The 22,878-nt window shown below is 42.6% G+C and overlaps 1 protein-coding gene across 1 annotated transcript in view; it reads left to right on the forward strand.

The window, feature by feature from the left end:
- The window catches only part of TSPAN15 (tetraspanin 15), a 39,829-nt gene extending 20,006 nt beyond the window's left edge, over window positions 1-19,823 (forward strand). The window contains exons 4-8 of the mRNA XM_075000244.1: window positions 7,954-8,049; window positions 10,503-10,619; window positions 17,277-17,324; window positions 17,443-17,559; window positions 17,994-19,823. Of these exons, the coding sequence (XP_074856345.1) occupies window positions 7,954-8,049; window positions 10,503-10,619; window positions 17,277-17,324; window positions 17,443-17,559; window positions 17,994-18,146 (531 nt within the window). The 3' untranslated portion in view covers window positions 18,147-19,823. The remainder of the gene's footprint in view (window positions 1-7,953; window positions 8,050-10,502; window positions 10,620-17,276; window positions 17,325-17,442; window positions 17,560-17,993) is intronic.
- Window positions 19,824-22,878: the final 3,055 nt, after the last annotated feature.

A 22,878-nucleotide genomic window follows, 5' to 3' on the forward strand; every position in this document is an offset into this window, starting at 1 on the left:
TAGATAGGTAATAGATTGCCCTTTTTTGTTAAAATTTCAGAACACAAATGTATGTGCCGTGTTAAGGACCACAAGTGTATACACATCTATTTTTTATATTGACAAAATCATTAAGAACATTCAGAAGGAACAAAGGAAAAAAAAATGGGTCACACTCCAGTGTCTTACATCTGTCTCTTCTAAAAATGTTCTTATTGATAGGTTTCAAACAAACGCTTTTTAAATGATTAATCTTGCATTTTACTTCTCACCATTGTATTGAAACAAGTTTTCCCTTTCCCCAGCATTGCTTTTTCCTCTTGGGCTGGGTCTACACGTTCCGCTTCCTTTCGAAAGGGGCATGTTAATGAGCAGGTTCAAAATATGCGAATGAGGTGTTGCAATAAAAATGCAGCACCTCCTTAGCATAATGGCGGCCACAGCGATTCGAAAGTGCGGCTTTTCCAATCGCGCGCCGCCCATGGAGATGGGACCTTCCGAAAGGACCCCCTCAGTTTTTGAAAGCCCTTCTTCCGATCACTGGGGGGGTCCTTTCAGAAGGTCCTGTCTCCGTGGGTGGCGCGTGATTGGAAAAGCCGCACTTTCGAATTGCTGCGGCTGCCATTATGCTAATGAGGCGCTGCATATTCATTGCAGCACCTCATTAGCATATTTTGAACCTGCTCATTAACATGCCCCTTTTGAAAGGAAAGGGAACGTGTAGACCCAGCCTTGATGTGTTCTTGATACTGTACAGTAAGGTCTCAACATTCGTGAGGGTTCCATGTTGAGAACTCTCGTGGACATTGAATTTCGTGAATATGGCTCCTGCTTGGAGCCTTGGGGAAGCGATGGCTGCCTGCACTCCTGCCCTGGGGCCCTGGGGGAGGTGTTGGCTGCTGGCATCCCTACTTATTTTTTAAAAGGGACATATTGTTCCGTATTTGAGCATTCCACCGCTGACCATTTCTGACAGCAGCTGTGCAGGCATCAGTTCCCCGAGCCTCGGGGAAGTGTGGGGAGCCTGGGGAGCTGCCACATCCCTGCTGCTTCCCCGAGGTTCCCAGGGAGGGCCTGTGGCTGCTGCATACTTGGGGCTCTGGGGGATTGCCAGCGGCTGCTGCTTCCCCAGGCTCCCAGGGAGCGCCAGTGGCTGCTGCCTCCTTCCCAGCTCCCATATTTGGGACAGGGAGATAAGGTTGCCTTACTTAAAGTGAGAAACTAGACATCAGAATAGAACCCATCAAATGCATACACAGTTTTAGAATAAAAAATGAGTGGCTCTTATAGTAAATAGAAGATTTGGTTCATGGTAAGTAAAATATCTGGGATTCAATTTGTTCTCTTTAGCATGTGCAAAAGAGGGTACAGGTTATTTTCATAAAGGAAAAGCACAAATGGTCATTTCTCTAACTCTCTGCTGGCATCCTTTTCTTCTGTTGGCTTACCTGGCTGTCTCAGCAGAGAGATTAATAATTGAAGGGACCTGGGGTTCAGACTTCCCTCTTTTAGGGTTGGTAGATTGCTCAATGCTAATGGTTTAAGGACCAGAAAATAATTTTAAAACATCCTGTTGTGCTCCGTGAAACACTGTATTTAAATGATATTGTTTTGCCCAGACATTTCCCTCTGAAAGCTGCTTGTCTTTGTGTCATTCTTACTGTAAGAAGTATCTTGTCATGGTATTTGTTTGCCATTCTTTATGTTCCATAACAGAGGAGATATCAGCTATGTATTCATATAATAACTGCATGAAAAATAGAGTCTATGCTAGGATTACCATATTTGAACTTTCAAAAAAGAGGACACTCCTCACATTAATACAATGTGAGTTGGTAGATACTGATACAGATACATTTCCTCTCAGGGGTGTCCTCTTTTTTTGAAAGTTCAAATATGGTAATCCTAGACTATCCCTGTTGTTCTAGTGTGTAATTGATGTTTCATTTTTATGGAGGCATTTGTGGACCCCCAGCCTGTCTAACGTAATCCAAATCAAAGGAAATTTCGGTTATGTTCATATGAAAAAAAAAAACTTTCAGCACACGAAAGAAAATAAGTCTATAGAATGTCACAATGTCTCTTGCACATGATTCTCAGTCGATAGGATACAACCTTCTGAAACTATATCTGCAGTCTTTTACAGATATCAAATGAGACTTCTAATTTGCCCTTCTAGCCAAAGGATCAGCAGTTTACAATTAACTAAAAGAGAAATAGATGAGGACTTCAGGAGGGAAAATGAGATTCCCAGAATGAAAGAGATGAGATGACCTCTGGGCCATGCTTTGTGGACTAAGGCTTGGTCTACACTACAAAGGTAGACTGACATAAGCTGTCTTGTGTTGATCTAATTATGCAAGTGTCTACACTAAAATTCATCCCCCACTGATCTAAGCACCCTATTATAATGGTGCAATAACAACACCTCCATAAGCAATGCTAAGCCTTGTTTGATGAACTGAGGTCAACCAAGCATATGTGTAAAGCCTGCACTATTTATGTTGGTCCTAACTGTTCTCCTGCAGCTATCCCACAATAGCCAACACTGACTGCTCTGGTCACATTGTAAACGCCACGTGACCAAGGGACACAGAGACCCGAAGACTTCTCTAGCCCTAGCATAGCAAATTTTTGAAGTGCTTTTTCCTGATTATTCAGCTCAGCCAACACATCTGATGGCTCTCCATTGGTGTGTGCAACTGCCCAGCAGTCAGCTGGATCTATACATTGCGGACCTACTCCGGCTTGGAGTAGAACGAGATATTGGACTTCCTGAATGTGCAGGGAGAGGAGGCTGCGCAGGCACAAGTAAGAACCAGCTACAGAAATCGACAAGTGGATCGCATGGAGGATCAGCAACAGTGCTGTGTGATAGCAGAGATTTGTTTGTAAATAACATAAGAACAACCATACTGGGTCAGACCAAAGGTCCACTTAGATCAGTATCCTGTCTTCCAAGAGAGCCCAATGCCAGATGCCCCAGAGGGAGTGAACAGAACAGATATTCAACAGACTGATCCCTCTCTTTTCATCCAAAGAAGATAGAGGTATTCTGGTTCTGAGGATAGCTCATTATTAGGAATGTTGTGACTGTACTGGCTACTGGCCAGTGGGAACTGCAGAGGTGATGCTCAGGGTTTGGCCCGTACATGGAATCCCAAAGGACACACCTATGCCTAGGAAACAAAAGAACATACTGGGGCTTCCTGGGAGCCTGGTAGGGAGCCTTCAAGTCCCATACTTTTTAATGTCCTAGTCAGCAATGCAGGCCAGAGCCACCAAGGTCTCTTTTTTGACAAGGCCTAAAAGTGGACAAATGGCAACCCTACAAGTGGTGGGAACAGTATTAAACATTCAGCTTAAACAAGGTGTTTTCTAAAGGCAGTTATCCTGGCAACAGTGAAAAGGAGGAAAGATGACTTTCCAATACTCAGGCTTTGTCTACGCTAGCACATAAAGTGGATTTTAAGGCACTTAGCTCAATTTTACACTGTGACTGTCTTCACAGCAAATACCATTAGGTCAGTTTTAAGGGGTGCTAAGGCTGACTTTCTCACATCGCCCCTCCCAGGCAGAGTAATGTCAAGTTTGAATTTAAAAGGTCAAATTAATGCTAGTGTGGAAACAGTGTAACTTTAAATACATTTTATTGGCCTCAAGAGGTATCCCACAATACCCCAAATGTGTTTGCTCTGGCTGCTATCACCTCTGCTGCTCTCCAGGTGTGCAGGAAGTAGGAAACAGGAAGCCCAGCAAATTAAATTCATTTTCTTTGTGGCCAGCATGGCCAGCAGACCTCAGGAGTGATCACATCTAGCCATGAGTTCTCAGGGTTGCAAAAGAGCCACAGCATGGAGCCATCAGGAGATCCAGGATCTCATTTCTGTGTGGGTGGATGAATCTGTGCTGAGTAAACACCAGGGATGCTCAGCAGTGCTGTGTGAGAATCAAGCCCCCGGCTCCCACCACATGGCTGCTGGGCTGTGCAGACCATGATTCCAGACAGCAGCATGTCCTGCCCTGCTTGGGGGGAAGGCTTCTTCCCTGCACAAGGTTTAGCAGGAGAGGCCGATACACTTGTTTTCTGTGCTTTGCATTTTGTGGGGCTGCCCCCACCCACAAAAAGTGCCATATGGCTGGCGGGCTAGACCCCTCCTCCTCACCACATGGCTAGCTCCCACCCCACCACACTGCTGGATAGTGGCAATGCGGACCATGCTTGCAGACAGTGCCATGTCCTGTCTTGCGTGGAGCTTCAGTTACACACATACACACATCTCACAGAACTGGAAGGGACCTTGGGAGGTCATCAAGTCCAGTCCCTGCCCTCTTGGTGGGACCAAGCACCATTTTAAAATCTATTTGCCCCAGATCCCTCAATGGGCTCCTCAAGGATTGAACTCACAACCCTAGGTTTAGCAGGCCAGTGCTCAAACCACTTCTTGAGAGGGCTGACCCTTGTGGTTTAAGCAAGAAATACTACAGTTACCGTGCTAAGGTGAAAAGAGGATATTTCCTACAGCATTTAACAATGTACATTTTATGGGGCTGCCCTTTCCCTTGCCACGTGGCTGCTGGGCTGTGTGGACAATGCTTGCAGATAGCGGCATGCCCTGTCCTGCGTGGTATTCCGGTGCTTAAGAGGGCTTTTTCCCTGCACAGGATTTAGCAGGCAAGCACAAGAAACTTGTTTTTGGTGCTTCACGTTTTACGGGGCTCCTCCCGTCCCCAAGGTGCCATGCAGCGCTTACGTTTTTGAGAGGTCCCTGCTGGAACTGTGCTTCATTCTGTCCCTTTTTAAAAAGTAACCCCTCAACCCAAGACGTTCTTTGGTTAAAAACCATTTCCTGTGCTCACCCTGCAGGGCCGTGCTTCCTTCCCAAAGCAAGTGGCTCCAGGGACAATTTCCTATGAAGCAATGGCGCTTGTGGGCTCTCTCTGTTCCTTCCAACTCACACACAGGCAGTTGAGCTAGGGCTTCTTGACCAGAAGAGGAAAGGGAATGCCTCTTAATTCTTTAGTGGGGCCAACAGATAGTCTCAAGGTTCCGTCTTTCTTCAACTTTTCCATCTTCTAATGCTTCCTTAACTTTTCCTTCTCTTCTCGAGCCCCTAGTACTTCTGACTGAGTAATGGCTTCTTCCAGCAGCCAGTAGACACCAACGCTCCCTGGGATTCCATACGGAGTCTTTCCTTCTCTTCTGTTTAGTCTTGGATTCATAATGAGTCTTGGTACTACTACTTCTGATGGTCTCTTCGCCTCATGCTGGAGACATCCATGTAATGGCTCCTTCCAGCATGTTAACCACTAGACACCTAGTGCCCTCTGGGATTCCATACCTTTCCTTCTCATGTTATTGTATCTTCTTTGTGAACAATATGAAGTCTTTCCCTAGTTGCGGAGACCCACGTCACTTCAAACCTGGCTCCTTCAGCCTCTCTCTTTCCCAGTGCCTCTTTCCATAATGCGGACGAGTCACAAATTTCGCTCTCTGTTTGTATTTTAAACCTGGTATCTACAGCACCTGCAAGTGATAGACGTGACTAAGCGTTGGGGTCTGAATCCAGACAAGCTGCGGTTTGAATATGAACCGTGGGCCAGGGGTTCTCCACCTCTGCTCCAAAGGAAGTTAGGAAGGCAGAGGATGGGATGTCCAGCAGCAAGAAAAGTAGAGCAGGAAGAAGCCTGGTTCCATTTTGTGCATCCCTTTTACAGAGTGTTTCTAGGTTCATTCAGCTAGTCCTGTCAGTATAAGTGACATAGATCTTGCTGGGCATGGGGTAAACTTGAATATAACTTAATATGAGTACAAAGTTACACTTTGAACAGGGGAGTGGAAGACTGTATGCTGAACACTGCATTTTGGGATGGTTAGGATGAGTGGGAAACCCTGAACTGATAAGCTTGTAATATATTTAAGGTGTGGTCATAAGCAGGTGGCGTTTACATGGTCCGCAAAGTGATTGGTCTTTACACAATCTCTACGATGTACAAACCAATTTAGATTCAAGAACTATAGATGTTAGTAGTTTGGAAAAATGTACATATACTGTGTGTATGAATGACATGATGTGCAGTTATAGTACCTTACATCACCTGCATCTGAGCCTGGCCATGGAGCTGTTACAAGCCTAATAAAGTAACTTGAGTGAGTAGCTGGAGTTGCACTGAGTTTTAGGATCCCCAAGAACTGGATGAAGTGTTTTCCCACAACTGGACCAGGTGTCCTGGGTAAGCTGAATGGAAAAGTTCTCTGAGAGCGTTCAAAAAATAAAACGTGGCAAATGTACCCTTTGCAGCTCCTCTCACTGGGAGGGCTGCCTTTCGCAGGCCCTTGCCCTGGAGCTGCCAGGGTTCATGACCAGTGCACAATCTGAGCTGGCTTATTGAGGATCAGGTTGCATGGGACTAGGTCTTGGGAAATAGCCCAGGTCATCTTTCTCTGGCACCAGCCTTCTGGATGACCAAGGGCAAATCACTTCTTCATGCCCTGGTTTCCCCTTCTGTAACATGATGCTAATGATGTTTCCCTTCTTTGTAAAGTGCTTTGTGGGCTATAGATTGTGGCAGGGTCTGGGTCACTCCTGGGCCCCAGATATCTGCTCAGTCCACAAATCCACGGTGTGGGGCCTATTTGAGCCCAGGGACCAAAGCCTGATGCCTGACAAGGGCACAGGTAGGGGGAGCCCCCTGGTTTGATTGGGAGGAGTACGCAGTCCCCCACAGCCTTCAGCTGTGCCCTGAGGTTACTGGGGACATGGAGCTCCAAACACTCCCTGCAGGAGCTGCTCACCTCTCCTGCTGTCTCTAGTGTTGCCATGATGCCTGAACCACTCTTTAACTTTCTCCTTGGTTGTTTGAACCTCCTCATTCCTCTTCTAACGTGTCTTCCACTCTCTCTCCCCTCTCCCTAGGGGAAGGCTTTTTAAAAGGCCAATGGCATCCTCAAAGGGAGACAGTTGGCCCTCCATTGAGTTATGGCAGCCTCTTCTCTGCTGCTCCCACTCTGCCTATGATGATACTTGATTAGCTGAGGCTATTTCTGCTTTTTTAGAGCTGCCTCTGGGCTGGCCCTGTCATAAAATGAAAAATGCAATGTAAAAGCTAGGCAAGGTTAGTTATTTATATTATCATAAAAAATGACATCTAGGATACCGATTATCCAAAAATGTGCACGTGCTGAAACTTTAAGCAGTAACATCAATGGGATTACTTACGTGCTTAAAATTAAGCAAGTGAATAAGTCTTTACAGGATTAAGACATAATTTAGTTCCTATCCACAGCTGCGTGTACACTAGCAAGTTCTTTTGAAAGATTTTTCTAAAGAAGGGGCTCTTTCAAAAGATCCTGCGAGTGTCCACACACAAAAAGCGTTCTTTTGAAAGTAAATCGAAAGAATGCGGCACTGCTTTTGAAAGCGCTCTTCCACTCTTGTTTCAGCAAGAACACTCCACAGGGCCCTTCTTTCGAAAGAGCAGTCTTCATGGTGTCCGATTATTTGATACCTGGCCTGTTCTTTCGAAAGAGCGGGGGCTGCGTGGATGCTATCTTTCGAAAGAAGTTCTTTTGCAAGAGATCTTCCAGAAGGGCTTCTTTCAAAATGTCTCTTTCGTGTAGATGTAGCTCACATCTACTATGACAGAATATCTGTTTGGGCTAGTTTTATGCCCATTAGTTACTCTACCAGTAGGTGTTGAGCAGGGTTTCCTGTAAGCTGTGTGATTGTGTGGCTGCTCAAGAGAGATCCAAATGCCACCCAGCTGATTTTCAGAGTGCCCACAGCCAGGTTTTTTTGTTTCTTCTGGTGGTGCACATTCACACGTGCATTGGTGCATGTAAAATTTATTCTGCACTTACATGGAAAAGCTGTGCACATGGGTTGAAAAGATTAGAGGGAATATTGGTCTTGAGTCTTAAACACCATTGTAGAGTATTTAAGTGATAAATTTTATTTTGCTTTTGTCCTCTAGACAATTGATTTTTTAAATGACAATATCCGAAGAGGAATTCAGAATTATTATGATGATCTGGACTTCAAAAACATAATGGATTTTGTTCAAAAACAGGTTAGTTATTCTGGAAATGTTTAATTAAAACTAATATTAGAAGGGAACATGTGAGAATACTCCCCCAACCCTCAGTCACACTCAAAAATAAAGAACATAGAGGCCGTGTCTACACTAGCCAAAAACTTCGAAATGGCCATGCAAATGGCCATTTCGAAGTTTACTAATGAAGCGCTGAAATACATATTCTGCGCCTCATTAGCATGCGGGCGGCCGCGGCACTTTGAAATTGACACGGCTCGCCGCCGCGTGGCTCATCCAGATGGGGCTCCTTTTCGAAAGGACCCTGGCTACTTCGAAGTCCCCTTATTCCTATGAGCAGATAGGAATAAGGGGACTTCGAAGTAGCCGGGGTCCTTTAGAAAAGGAACCCCGTCTGGACGAGCCACGTCAATTTCGAAATGCCGCGGCCGCCCGCATGCTAATGAGGCGCTGAATATGTATTTCAGCGCTTCATTAGTAAACTTCGAAATGGCCATTTGCATGGCCATTTCGAAGTTTGGGGCTAGTGTAGACATAGCCAGAGTGTATTCTTCCATTAGTGTGTTGAGCAAACTCCCATTAATAGGGAGACCAGACTCCTTTCTGTGAATTGGAAAATATCCTGTAAATTCTGTGCTGGTGGCAGTCTTACGGAATTCTAGTTGGCCTTAAAAGACCAGGTGTGAGGAATGCAGACTGCAACTCTTACACCTCTGAATGTGAATCTGGGTCGCTGAGCATGAGTCAAATCCTGTTGAAGAAAATACAAAGATTTCCTTTGACTATAATGGTCTTTGGATTGGGCCTTGCTTAAAAAAGTTATGAAGTATTTTGCTTAAACAAATTTTTCATATTTTTGAAATGCTAATTGAAGGAAGTATATCTGTTAGTAGAAAACAGAAATTATGTTGAGTACAGCCAAACAGTATTTAATAGCATATGTGCCAAACACATTTTCTTAAATGTCTCTGGGTGATACACAAATTATTTAAACTCATTATGGAAAATGCCATTGTTTTTTCAAAAACAAATTTAGCATGGAAAAGTGTCAAACGCAAACTATCTTTAAGAAAATTTCTGATTTTAGTTCATACTCTTCTAAGAGTTTCTGTGTTCTACAAATAGTTATGTATATGTACAGTGACTGTAAGTACCCATGATAAACACATGCTTTTTCCTTATTTTGAAAAAGAAAGCAATATGGGGAGAATTGGGGGAGGGAGTGTTTAAATTAAGTGCACCACTATAAATTTAATATTTTTGTTTGGTTTGCAGGATCACAGTCTTATTCTGTTAATTAAATCACTTGAAAATGTTCTGCTGTTTTTTATAATTTGCAGGAATCTCCCTAGATGGCACATCTTTTCCGTGTTTAAATTAATTTTTTGACAGAAACTTGGTCAAAATTGACCAGCTCAAAGTTTGCGGGGAGGGATAAGTCAGTGGTCAGCGCATTAGCCTTGTACACCCAGGGTTCTGAGTTCCGCCTTTGATGGGGCAGAAAAGATTTAAAATAAATAAATAAATCATCCACACTTGGTGATATGTCCTGCTGTGAGTTCAGGGGACTGGACTTCATGACCTCTGAAGGTCCCTTCCAGCTCTATGAGATAGGTATATTTCCATGTTTCAATTTAAAAAAAAAAAGATTGTAAAAATGTTTTCTGGTAGCGTTCAGACCAAAATGATGGGTCTAGCGTCTTTCAAAAATAGAGTTGGTACTGAGTACCGGCTACTTTACTTTCAAACCTAGAGTAATGGCTTAGTGAACACCGGAGGGACATGTCATAAATCCATAGTACTGCTAGACATTTTCATTAGACAGCATATTGAGGTTGGATCCTGCGTTTCCGGAACAAGATTCTTTAGCTGCCTTAATACTCTTTCTGTTTTGAGGGGCAATGTGATGTACGCACATGTACAAAGAAGTACCACACACATTCATATCTGCTAATCAAAACAAAGCTCCAGCTTTAACTCTACCCTTTAGTGGCGTATGTACATCAACAGAGAACCAGATCTTTCAGTTTAGCTTTTCCTTCCTTGTCAGTCAGATAGAAGCTTTCCTTTGGATATACACTTTTGTGCAAAAAATAGTATTGTACTGCCTCAGCAAGCGTGATGAGAACTTTTCCTCTTTCATTTTGCCTCTAATCCTTTGGTTTTACCAATCTCTATAAATTATGTTTGGGCTCTTTTCTTGAAATGTTGAATCTGATTAGGTATACTTGAAATCTATTTTTTTCATTACCATTTTTTATGTTTTATTTGTGAATTTGACTACAGTTTTGGGACATGCTCTTCTATAACTTTTGTTAATGAATCAATGGTATGACAAGCAAATGCCACACAAGCTTCTGCCTCTTATCTTGTTGATACGTGAGCTTTCTTAAAATGAATTCATTTTTATAGTTGATTAATTCTGCTATTATTAGAAAAAATATTAAGACCATTTTCTTTTCTTTTTTAAGTTTAAGTGTTGTGGTGGGGAAGATTTTACAGACTGGTCAATGAATCCATACCATGAGTGTTCTGCACCAGGGCCATTAGCCTGTGGAGTGCCTTATACTTGTTGTGTCAGAAATAAGGTATGTATGCTCTACTTGATCTGGTTATTTTTTCTGGTTTATGTCAAATCTTGGTGATTCCCAGAAAAATAACTGTCCTAAATGACTTACCATTCTCTTAAAAGTAACCTTTCATCACTTAAGAGTCTTGGGGAGTATGTTAATGAAGCAGAAAGGAACAGATTTTCATAGTAGTTAAGTTTTTATGCTAAGTGTAGCTTCCCCAAGGTTGTTATGACTGTTCATGCTTTGCCTTTAGCAAGATATGCATTCTTTTGGTAAGTTGTATTCATGTGTGTGTACATGTCGCATACCCTTTTAATTAGCAACTTATCCTGAACAAAGAGAAACCCGCATACTTACAATGAGAATCTAACCTTTTCTTTCCTCAATGGTCTGACACACAGCATCAAAATTGGTCGAAATGGCTTAAAAATACCCCTGCTTTTTCTGCTACATGGCTGAAATCAGTGAATGTCAGCTTGCTGCCAGATAGGCAGAAACTATCTTTTCTTTTTTTATCTAAACCCTTCCAAAAGTACTGATTTGGTTAGAGCAGGGCTCCTCAAACTGTGGGTTGGGACCCTAACATTGGTCACAATCCTATTTTACTGGGATTGACAGGGCTGGTGTTAGACTTGCTGAGGCCCAGGCCCCACCACTCCAGGCCGAAGCCAAAGCCTGAGGGCATCAGCCCTGGGCACTGGGGTTCAGGTTACAGGCTTCCTGCCTGGAGCCCAAGCTGTTGGGCTTTCTCCTCCTCTAGCCACAGGATGGTGGGGCTCAGGCTTTCATCCCCACTTTTGGGTCATGCAGTAATTTTTGTTGTCAGAAGGGGGTTGTGGTGCAGTGAAGTCTGAGAACCACTGGGTTAGAGATTTGAACAGTCTCTACATCTATCACGCAGATCACAAGCATTTTTTAACTAGTCCTGTTGTTTTGAAGGATATGTGTAACACCCTTTGATAAGGAAATGGTGTGCAATTAAAAATATTGGAAATCCCTTTCCCATGTTTTTTGACTTTTTGGAAGCTGTGTCTGTGTGCAAGACAGAAAAATACCCCCTCCTGAGACTCTCAACAGTGTAGAATCTCAACTTTGTTCATTGTGTAGTTCCCTGTTTTCTGTTCCTGACCAAATTAGTTTTGAAATAAGAGATTCTGGTATTAGCGTTTGTACTTACTGCATAAATCTTTCTTCACATACCTGGGTATTTATAGTTCTCTGACTTGGATAAAAGGCTACCAGACTGTCTTTTATATTGTGTTTGTCATGCCAAATCTAAATGTTTACTCTTTGCACAGATCCAGTTAAAGATCTATTTGTAGATAACTTATTCTCATGTGATATAAATCATCCTTTTTATTCACTTCTTCAAATTAGTTTTCCTGTGAAAGTCTGTAAACAACTTCTTAAAGAAAATTGCAGTAATTGGCTGAGGAATCTTGTTGTATGTTGTTTATATTCTTCATATATGCTCATCCCTCGCTATACGAGCACAATTGGTTCCCAACTTTCTCCTCGTAGGTGAAAACTTGTAAGAGGGACATTAAATTCCCATTAAAATATGTGTAAAAGTCTCTGATTGGTTCCAAGTGCTCAGAGTGGCAGCAGGTGGCATTGCTTTTGAAAGGTAAGTGAATCTGAGGTTGGGGAGGGTTAAAGGCTGGGGGCAGCTTCAGGATATGAGTGGGAAGGAGGGTTAAAACATGGTGGCGGGTTGGGTCCACAGGAGGGTGCAGGGTTCAAGCTGCTGCAGGTTGGGTCTGTGGGGCTGGCGAGGGGGTTAAGGCTGCGATGGGTTTGGTCTGCGGGGTTGGTGGGGTTAGGCTGTGGTGGTTTAGGTCCGTGAGGCTGGCGGGGGGGTTAGGTTGCAGTGGTTTGAGTGTGTGGGGCTGGCGGGGTGGTTTAGTTTGTGGCAGTTTGGTGTCTGTGGGGCTGCTGGGTGGTGACGGCTTAGGTTTTGGCGGTTTGGTGTTTGTGGGGCTGGTGGGGGCGGGGGTCAGGCTGCGGCAGTTTAGGTCTGCGGGACTGGTGGGAGGGTCAGGCTGCGGTGGGTTGGGGCTGCAGGGCTGGCGGGGGTGTCAGGCTGCGGTAGGTTGGAGCCGTGGGGAGGGGTTAAGGCTCGTATTAGTGAGGGGAGTTCACTCGTCCAGAGAACAAAAGGTAAGTATATGTGTCCCTCATTTGAGCGAACACTTGTAAATAAACTACTCATTTAAGGAGGGATGAGTGTATTATATACAAATGTGTTTATTTTCCATTTTGTGTGCCTAACCTACATTGTTTCTGAGAACTGAAAGGAAAATATTTAAATTCGTATTTAAAAAACATAAATGATAGACTGTTTCAGAATCCAAAACTCAGCAATTAATATTATTAGTTTTATCTCTTTGAGAGTAATAAAATACATTGCATGTAAATGTTTTAGATATGATTTTTTGCAGTATTGAAGTAATGGGGGCTTTACAAGAACCAGAAACTGACTGTTTAAGTTGAGGATGCAGAGGGATGGTGGTGACCAATAAAGAACAATCCAGATTCTAATTAATTTACACTAATACAGGTTGCACCTTTCTGGTTTAGCAGTCCCAGGATCTGAGTGGTCCTGAACCATGGATTTTACTAGATTGGGTAGATCAATGCTTCCCTGCTAGCTTTCAGCCCTGCTCCCGGCCTCCCTGTCTGCCTGTGGAACTGCTCCCAGCTACTGGTCCTAAAAGCTTCCTGATCCCTGCCTGTGGCTCCATGGCCCTGGCTGCTGGGCTGCTGGTCTCCCAGCCTGTATGTGGATTTCTGGACCCGCTGGGGCTCTCCAGCCTGCTGCCATTTCCCAGTCCTGGCCAGGCCACAGCTTCCTGGCCACTGCCAGTCCCCTGGGCCACCCTGACTGAATAGACCTGGTCAGCTCTGGCCCTCACTTTTACTGGGACCCCACTCTTTAAATACGCCTCTGAAACCACCCCCCGCACTCATGCATCTGATGAAGTGGGTCTTTGCCCATGAAAGCTTTTGCTCCAAAATATCTGTTAGTCTATAAGGTGCCACAGGACTTCTTGTTGTTCTCATCAGAAGATACTTATTGCATAGGGTGACCATATTTCCCTATGCCAAATAGGGGACACCTGGTAAAATTGCTCATACTTCAGCGAGTTCAGTGGAAATCAATCAGACATATGCAATACAAACGTTCAAAATAACATTGTTTACCGAGCACCCATTAAAAAGATGTACTACATTTTTATAACTAATAGGTGAAAAAATTAAAAATATGTATTTTAACTGAATTGAAGTTAGCCAGAAGTTTATAATGGGAGATTGCTATGCGCTCATGGTTTCTAATGCAAAAGCTTTTTTCTTGTCTTGCAGTGAGGTATATGACATTACAAAGTCAGCATTTACCAACTGTATCCATGTACATACCACAGGGAGCTGGGAAAAGGGCTGCAGACCTGTGGGTGTGGCTCCTGGCTTCCCCAAGCCACGGGGAGCCGGGAATGGGGCTGTAGACTCCCAGCTGCCTGATGCCACAGGGAGCAGGGAACAGGGTTGTAGCCCTGCCCTGGGGCAGGGCTCCCCAGCTGCCGAAGGTGACTGCCCCACGGGGCTTCCCCAGTTCCATGCGGGGCTGCACAGTGGGGATGGAGCTACCTCTCCACAGGGGTCTCCCTGGCTGGAGGGGCAGCTTCCCCAAAAAGGGACACGGGGTCCCCTTAAAATCTTAAACAAGGAGTGAGTCGAGGGACACACTACCCCCTCCTCTGTCCCAACTGCCTTATCATATGGCAGGGCCCCAGGCTCCCTCTACTGCTGCTGCGTACACATCTGGCCAGTCAAGACATGCTGCACTTGCTCTCTGGCCAGCACCTGGTATCTGTGACTGTGGCTGTACTCAACTGGGGGAAGGGCAGGGGGTGTGAATATGGGACAATTAACCCTTTTGGTAAAATAAGCTGGACACCTTCCTGACACCTGAAATACAGGACTGTCCTCATAGAAATGGGACAGATGCTTACCTGATTATTGCACGAAACATCTCGCAGCTTCAAAATAAATACATAGTTCTTCTTTGAGTGATTGTTCATGTACATTCCATGTTAGGTGTATGGGCACGCACATGCATGGTAGCCAGAAGATTTTTTTTCCCCTAGCAGGTAGCCCTTGGGTTGGTGTGCAGGTAGCCCTAGAGTGGCGCCTTCAAGCTGTTCAATATAGGCACCGCTGAGCCATGGCTACCGCCTCAGTTCTTTCTTGCCGCTTGTGACTGATATCTGGAACTCCCTCCCCTTGTCCTAGCAAGTGCTTTAGCAGTAGCTGTTAGTCTTTGTATTATGAATATCAGAGAGGTAGCCATGTTAGTCTGGATCTTCAAAAACAACAAGAAGTCCTGTGGCACCTCATAGTCTAACAGATATTTTGGAGCACAAGCTTTCGTGGGCAAAGACCCGCTTCATCATCTGAAAGCTTATGCTCCAAAACATCTCTTAGTCTATCAGGTGCCACAGGACTTCTTGTTGTGTTATAATTTTGATTATTTTGTAAATAGTTGTAATTAGTGGTTAGTTAGTGTTAGTATTTAGTGTTAATTATCATAGCTTTTGGGAGGGTTGCTTCCCCTCCCTTGAGTCCCTGGTGCTGGGGCATGCCTGGGGCTTTAAAGTCTGTACTGATCATAGCAAAAGTATGCCCAAAAGCAATCCCCATCCTTCATTTTGATGTGTTTAGGAGAGTCTTATGAGAGCGATCACTGCACTGTGTGCAAAACTTTGAAGCCCAGGACTTTGAAGGATAGGGCTCATTGCCTGAGAGTCATCCTTAAGTAGGCAGCACTTCAGCCTGAAAATGCCTCATTTGGCCTAGCACCAAGCATCTCATCCTTGGTGCATAGTGCACCAGCACTGAGCTCAGCAGTGGTGCTGATGAAGGATGAGTTGCCATGGAACCATGCTTTGTTGTCAAGCACCCAGGGCCTGGAGGGGCATAGGTCTCAATCGCTGGTGCCTCACAGAAAAAAGAGGTACGAGAGGGTAGGTCTTGTGTCTCAAAACACAGGGAGACAGCACCAGCCAGACTTGAGCTCGTCCACCCCCCACTGGTGCCATGTCTTGCTGAGTGTGCGTCAACTCTGGTTAGGAGGTCGATTCCGCATCTGCAGTTGCCTCCAAAGATGCAAAGACACTCTTCCCATTTAAAAAAAACCAAAACACCTGTCAAATATTACTTATTTTTATTTTTCAGTAGTTTTCTTCAAAAAACAACACATTTATAAAAACACAAAATTTAAAAATATTTTTCTATCCCTAATTTGTTTTGTATTTCTTTTTCATAAAAAAGTTTTTTTTACAATTTAAGGAAGCATGGTTCTCTTTTCGAACAATATTGTCCTTCCCCTTTTTGTACAAAAAAACCCCAACACTGACCATCCTCCTTTAGGCTGTTATATTGATGTTTTGTTTTGGGTTTGTACTTAATGTTTACATTTTATACTTAATTATAGATTTGCTAACCATCCTCCTATCAGAAGGAAATTGTTGTTCATTCAGATCATTTTCTCTTTTTATATTTTGCACTTTGTAAAATAAAAGACATCTAAAATTTTTAAATCAAGTTTTGAGCGTTATGTGCAGCAATTTTTCAGTATGAAATTGTTCTCCATCCTCTTCTCCTGGGAATGTATGTATTCTGTCAATATATTCTAGGCCCAAAAGTGTTCTGTGGTTTAATTAGTTGGGAAACGCTGCTCTAGGTCCTCCTTATTTCACTTTGTAAAGATAGGGTCCTATATTTGCTCTTCTCCAACCATCTGTGACCTCAGCCACCCACCATGAGTTCTCAAAGATGGATCCAAGATTACTTCAGCTAGCTCCTTCTGTCCCTTTGAATACTTCTAACTTATTCTAAATATTCTTAAACTTGTTTTTTTTCCTATTCTGGCTTTTGTTCTTTCCCTCTTGTTGTTAATGTTAGTTATATTAAGGATTACGTCACAATTTACCTTTTTTAGTCAAGACTGAAGCAAAACAGGTACCAAAACACCTCAGTGTCTTTAGTGTCTTCTATTACTGCCTCTCCTTCCCTGCTAAATAGTGCACCTATGCTTTCCTTCAGCCAAGCCTGCATTACAAAGTTAGTTCAAAGTAAGTCATTTTGTGTCAATCTGCACATGTGTGTGCTTGAACTTTATGTACCCCATTACACTGATGCAGTAAAACCATCTCTCTGCATGGCGTGAAGCCATGGTCAGCCTACTGATAGTGATACAGCACAAGTGTAGAAACTGTGTAACTTGTGTCGATCCTAACTGTCTTCCATTAGTTGTCTCACAGTGATCTGTTCCCTGTGACAGTGATTTCTTTGGTCATGATAAATTTCACTGGCTATGGGTCACGGACACCAGAAGCCCCTGCCTCTTTTATGATATTCATGTCTTTTAAATACATTTTCCTGATTGCTCTCGTTGGCAAGCACAACTAGCCGCTCACCCTCATGTGCAACTGCCTAGCCATCCATTCTGATTCCATGCACAAGACATGTTCCTACCTGAACAAGGAGAGCCTGTGAGGAGAAGAGTTAGGGCTTCACTCTAAATTTTGAAGTTGTCTTTACGTAACTCTAAGTGAAAAGTAAGACCATATTTTCTTTTGTGATTCTTGTTTGACATTTATTTTTTCTTTTCAGACAGATGTAATGAACACTATGTGTGGCTATAAAACTATTGACAGAGAGGTAATTAAAAAGATCTCTACCTCTTAATTATAGAGTATTTCATGTTTCTTCTTTCTGGATTTTGTTAAGATTAATAATAAACAAGTGTTGTTTGAATGCATATTTAATTATTTTACAGCGCCTGAGTGTTCAGCACATTATATATATCCGAGGATGCACAAATGCAGTCCTCATTTGGTTCTTAGACAACTACAGCATCATGGCAGGCATCTTGTTTGGCATATTGTTTCCACAGGTAAGTGTAGGTCATTATATTGTCCATTAAAAGGAATGTTTGGTTCATTACCTTGATAGACAAAATGGGATTTTATTTGATAGTCAATGAACAAGTTTTTATTTAAAGTTTATGCTTTCTATAAACTTATGTGGCTGGATTTTTGTGACAGCAGTGTCATATTTTGCCTTTTGGTGATCCCTAACCACTTCCCCTGAATTCTTTCCACTAATTTGTTTCCACCAAGACTTATTCTACATTCCATACCACAGACATAAGTATCTTTTAAAAATATCAGCTGGTCATAAATATATTTCCTTCATTCCCCAAAATTTTCCCTTCCCAGGGTTGTGCTGTCTTGAGGCCCCAGGTTTTACATATAAACAATTTGGAGTGAGAGGTGTTGTATAAGCAGTACTTTTTCTCCTATTTATACTTGCTGTTTTATTTTTCAGTTCCTTGGAGTGTTGTTATCTTTACTTTACATAACTCGTGTAGAGGATATCGTTGCTGAACACAAACTTAATGAGAATCTTCTTGAAGGAACAGAGCAGAGATCAAAAATGGAATTTGAAAGTGCAGGTTGCTGTATGTGTTATCCTGAGTAATGTAGTTGACATGCAAGACCTCAAGTGCAGTTTAAAACAAAAACAAAGCATGTGGTATGGCTTGTGTGTGTTTTTTCAGATCTTAAAGATCTTGAGAACAATTAACTTTTCTAATTTTTTTTTAAAAAAGCTTGTACTTCCAAAACAGAACCTTAACTTTCTCCAACATGTGGTCTTAACTACTTTTCCTCTGTATGTCAGCTTTGACAATGCTTTCAATTTTCACGTGATCTCTCAGGGTGTTCACTGGATGGCATTTCATACCCTGCAGAGTGCTAGATCTCATGAGAATCAAAAAGCGGGCTAGATAATGCTATGTGTGTCAAAGGAATGGGAGTTCTGCAGAGGACAAAGCATGGCCACCATACTATAACGTAGTTCAAATGTTCATGGTGGTGCTTTTCCCAGTTCTGCTTTCTCTGATTTGCCTGACAGAGGCCCTGTATCTCCTCTCCTGTTCTCATTTATATTTCCATGGCAGCACATGCCCTTTAAGGCTGACTCTTTAATTGCACAAACCCAGGTGCCTACCCTGCTAGACAGTGGTTGACTGACCATTTTCTAATTATTACTGAAAAATCTGTAGCGTTGGGAAAACTTAGAGCTAAACTTTCTTTAAAGAGCTTTTGTATTTTAATTTAACATACATAAATATTTGTATTTTCATGTTGGTTCCTAATCAGAAGGGAGACTTGTGTATCTTTGTATATTGAGTCAAATTGTGATATAAAATACATGTTTAATAACTTTTTCATGCTGATCTTGACTAAAACTGCCAGTTTCGGTTGGGAATATTCCTGGAGGTTTCATCACATGGCGTAATCTTTAACTAAATATTAATCTTTAATTCCTGGAGACTCCAGGACAATCCTGGAGGCGTGGTAACCCTAATGACTGATGACACAATGGAATGGCCTGTAGTGTTGCACACTTTCATCGATGAATCTTTTGCGTCTTTGAATAATTCATGGATATGCTAGTGTTTACACCAGTCAGGTGATGCTTTGACAAACTTTTAAACAATTTATTACAGTACAATTTTTATATGTGAGCTATTGGCTGTTGGGTTAGTTTAAATCTTGTAATTATTGTATTTTTCCCTTCAAGTAAATTAACTAGAGTACCTATTGATTTTTGGATTTGTTCTGTTATGTGCAGCTATTTCATTTTCAAACTTGATTGTTCTAATAAATAATAAATGTTATGCTTTTTAAAAAAATCAAAGCTTATTTAAATCTGATTTCAATTATAATTTAATGGGGCACTTTACTAGATTTGGTATATTGACAAGAAAAGTTTTTGTCCGAGCACATTCTCTGCAGCGTTTCTGACCCCTGCCATACTTAGAGGCAAAAGGTTCTTGGGTTCTGTAAATAAATTAAAGCCAAGCGTTAGACTTTTTCTGATACGTTGTTTTTACTAGCATTAGCCCTACTTTTTGATACTCTAAATCAGCAGTTCCCAACCTTTTCTGGACGGGGACCCATTTTGACAATTCAGGAAGACTTTGTGACCCAAGGCAATTCAGACTGGTGTGTGTTGGGGGAGGGGAAGCAATGCTGTAACTAGCTGATTTTGCATCTGAGACAAGAATATAAAATTGTGCCCCCTCACATTTAACTGTTAAGAGTTATTCTGTAAAAAGGCAAAATACATTAATAAAATAATGACACTGTTTATTTGTTGTAGTTTATTATTATACTAATCTGAGTTGTGCTGGGGGAAAGACGCATCCTCAAACCATTCGCCCTGCACCTGCCTTAAACCCCACACTCAGAGGCTGGAGGGGCTGGTGGGAGTCACAAACAAAAATGAAAACTGAGAAATCAACTACATAGAAGAGAAGGGAGGGGCAAAAGGGAGAAAGAGAGAAGTGAGGGGTGAAAATTACCACCAGAGACTATAAAGTGGCTTGCCTGGGATTCCTACGGATATCAGAGACACAGAGGCTGTCTTTATAATGTGTAAGGCAGAGGGGGGTCCAACTGTTTTTTTCACTGGGAGCCACATTGCAATTTTTTAAATGTTTCAGGGTCTGAACACAAAATAGCCCCAAACCACCACCCCACCCCCAACTCCAGCCCTAGACCCTCTGCCCACTACTGTTACCTGCTGAGAGCAAGAGGGCTGGGGAAGCTGCCCAGCCTAGCAGCCTTAGACTCCCCCCACAGGCCCAAATGGACCCCAGCCTTGGACCCCCCCCCAGCAGCCCCAAACTGTCCCCAGCCTTAGACCCCCCACCCCCGGCAGCCCTAAACCACCCTCAGCGTTAGGACCCTCCCCCCCGCAGCCCTAAACGGCGCCAGCCTTAGACACTCCCCCTCCTCCTGCAGCCTCTTCACCAGGGCTGCTAGGCTGGGCGGCTTCCCCAGCCCTCCTGCTCCCAGCAGGTAACAGTCGTTAAAACCAATTAACTCAAGTGTTAAGCTTTCAGCACGTAGGCATAAGGTAATTGCTATCTTTGTGACAGAGACAACTTCCATCTCCAGCAGCTATCTCTGTTGATAGATAGCTGCCTGAGGCAGCAGTGTTAAGAAACTGCAGATGGCTTCTTTAACAGCCACATGCGGCTTGGAACTGCCCATCTGGCTACCCTCAAAAAATCTGATGGCGACCCATGTTTGGGTTCCGATCCATAGGTTGGGAATCCCTGCTCTAAATGGCTTGGCAAAAGTCCAACATCACCTTTTCTTCCTGACTTCCCCCATTCCTCTTTTATTTCCTTTCCATTCATTTCTCTTGTTCTCCTAGCTCCCTTCCCCAGTTTTCCCTGCCATTTCTTTTTTAGCTTTCCTTACTTACCAGAGGTCTTTAATATAGAAAGCGCCATATTTCTTCAAAGATCATTGGTGCCAGAAATGTCCAGCTTGATCTTAAATGACAATAAACTACAATGATAGGAATCAGAGGGGGAAAGTCCTGTTGGATCATCCAGTCTATTCTGTGTCAATATAGGATCCTTCCTATAGTACATTTTCTAGAGTTGTGCCCAGACCATTGTTAAATATTTCTGATTATTTCACAGCTTTATTGATCTCAAGAAGTTTTTCCTGATGCTTATTCTGAGTTGTGCACATCTTTCTTTGCTGGATCATATTTGATAAGTTTAAGCAGGAAAGTTGAGTTTTAAAGATGGATTTGAATAAAGAGAGAGAATTGTAAATGAAGGGGGCGTTTTGAAAAGAGGGATCAGGATTAGTATTGGCAAAGGATAAAAAGGAGTATTTTGGAGCAGCTTAGGCAAAAGGTACATTTTTTTCAGGAAGTGGAAAATAATGGACTAGGAAGAAGTGAGAGCTGAGATGTGGATAGAGATACGATATTGAACATGAGGACATAAATCTTGAATTTATTGTGCAAAGTGAGAGGATGTCAATGTCAGACTGCCTCGCAATGAGCCAAGAGTATAAGTACCTACCTCAGGGCAGACTGTAAATAACTAGTGTAAGCCACCTCTTCCCTGCAGTTAGCTATGAATTCCTTACTTAGATTTCACCAATCAATTATTGAGTATAAATTTCGTTGGCACTGTGACAGTCATAGAAGATTTCTTTGGTATTCTGACTTATCTTGTCACCTAAACAAGCTTGCCTTTGTAATAGTTGTTCCTTATATCAAGAATCAGCAATGTTTAGATTACCTCCAGTCCCAAAGGAACACTCACGCATACCAGGTAATTTGCACTTTACATCTCACACCAAAGACAACACTTGTGGACAATCCTATAATAAACCATCCACAGATTTATTATATAGGGAAAAGGAAATTAAAGATTATTTACAAGGTTAACGTAAGTATATATACAGACAAATAGGTTCCAATCTTAAATTTCAAAATATAATAGACTCTGTTTGTCTTTTAGAGCTAACCTGCACTTAGTAGTGGTCGATCCTTTGCTTATGCCTAGAATCCTTGCCCCTAGAGTCTAGAGAACAATGAGATACAGTTCAGCCTTGTTATGGGTTTTATTCTCATTCCCCTTCTGCTTTGAGCTTCAAATTTAGCTGATGGGAGGAGTTCACTTGCAACGCTGACCTTCTTAGGAGAGTAAACAGTAACATCTTTTGGCCTCTTTAATGTTTTGCTCCACCTGTCTGAAGTTGATGGGCCTTGCTTGCTGGGCAGAGTATAACGTTATTTATTGGAGACGAGCATTTCATGTTAGCTCATGGGTCTCTCCTATTTCATGATTTACATGCTTACAGAAGCTTATAGTGCAAATGGTCAAATATGGCCTCACAATATGGGATTCAGATGTTTTAAGTGAGGGTAATACATGCAGCAACTCACAAGGATTCTACAGCAAACTCTTTCATGTCCAGCATTTTATCACCTGGAACTCTCAAATAGCTGACATTTGAACCATAAGTAAATTTTAGTTACATTTTCCATAGGTACAGTATAGTGAAAGTAAACACAAATAAATACAGCAAATACAGTGTAGGCTATGTCTACATTAGAGAGTTTTGTGCACAAAACTGAAGTTTTGTAGACAAAACTCAGGGAGTGTCTCCATATAAAATGTGTTTTGTCAACAGAAACTGTTAACCAAAAAAGCTGTGTAGATGCTCTGGGGGCCCTTTTGTCGACAGAGCGGATCAAAAGATCGATCTGTTTTTATGTGTAGATGTGATCTGTTGACAGAAGTTTTGTCGGAACTTCTCTTCCAATGGTAACTTCTTTAGACAGATGCTTCTACTGTAGACATAGCCTATAAGTTTACTGTGTACAA

The sequence above is a fragment of the Carettochelys insculpta genome, chromosome 7 (assembly GCF_033958435.1).
Source record: "Carettochelys insculpta isolate YL-2023 chromosome 7, ASM3395843v1, whole genome shotgun sequence".
Taxonomy (NCBI): domain Eukaryota; kingdom Metazoa; phylum Chordata; order Testudines; family Carettochelyidae; genus Carettochelys; species Carettochelys insculpta.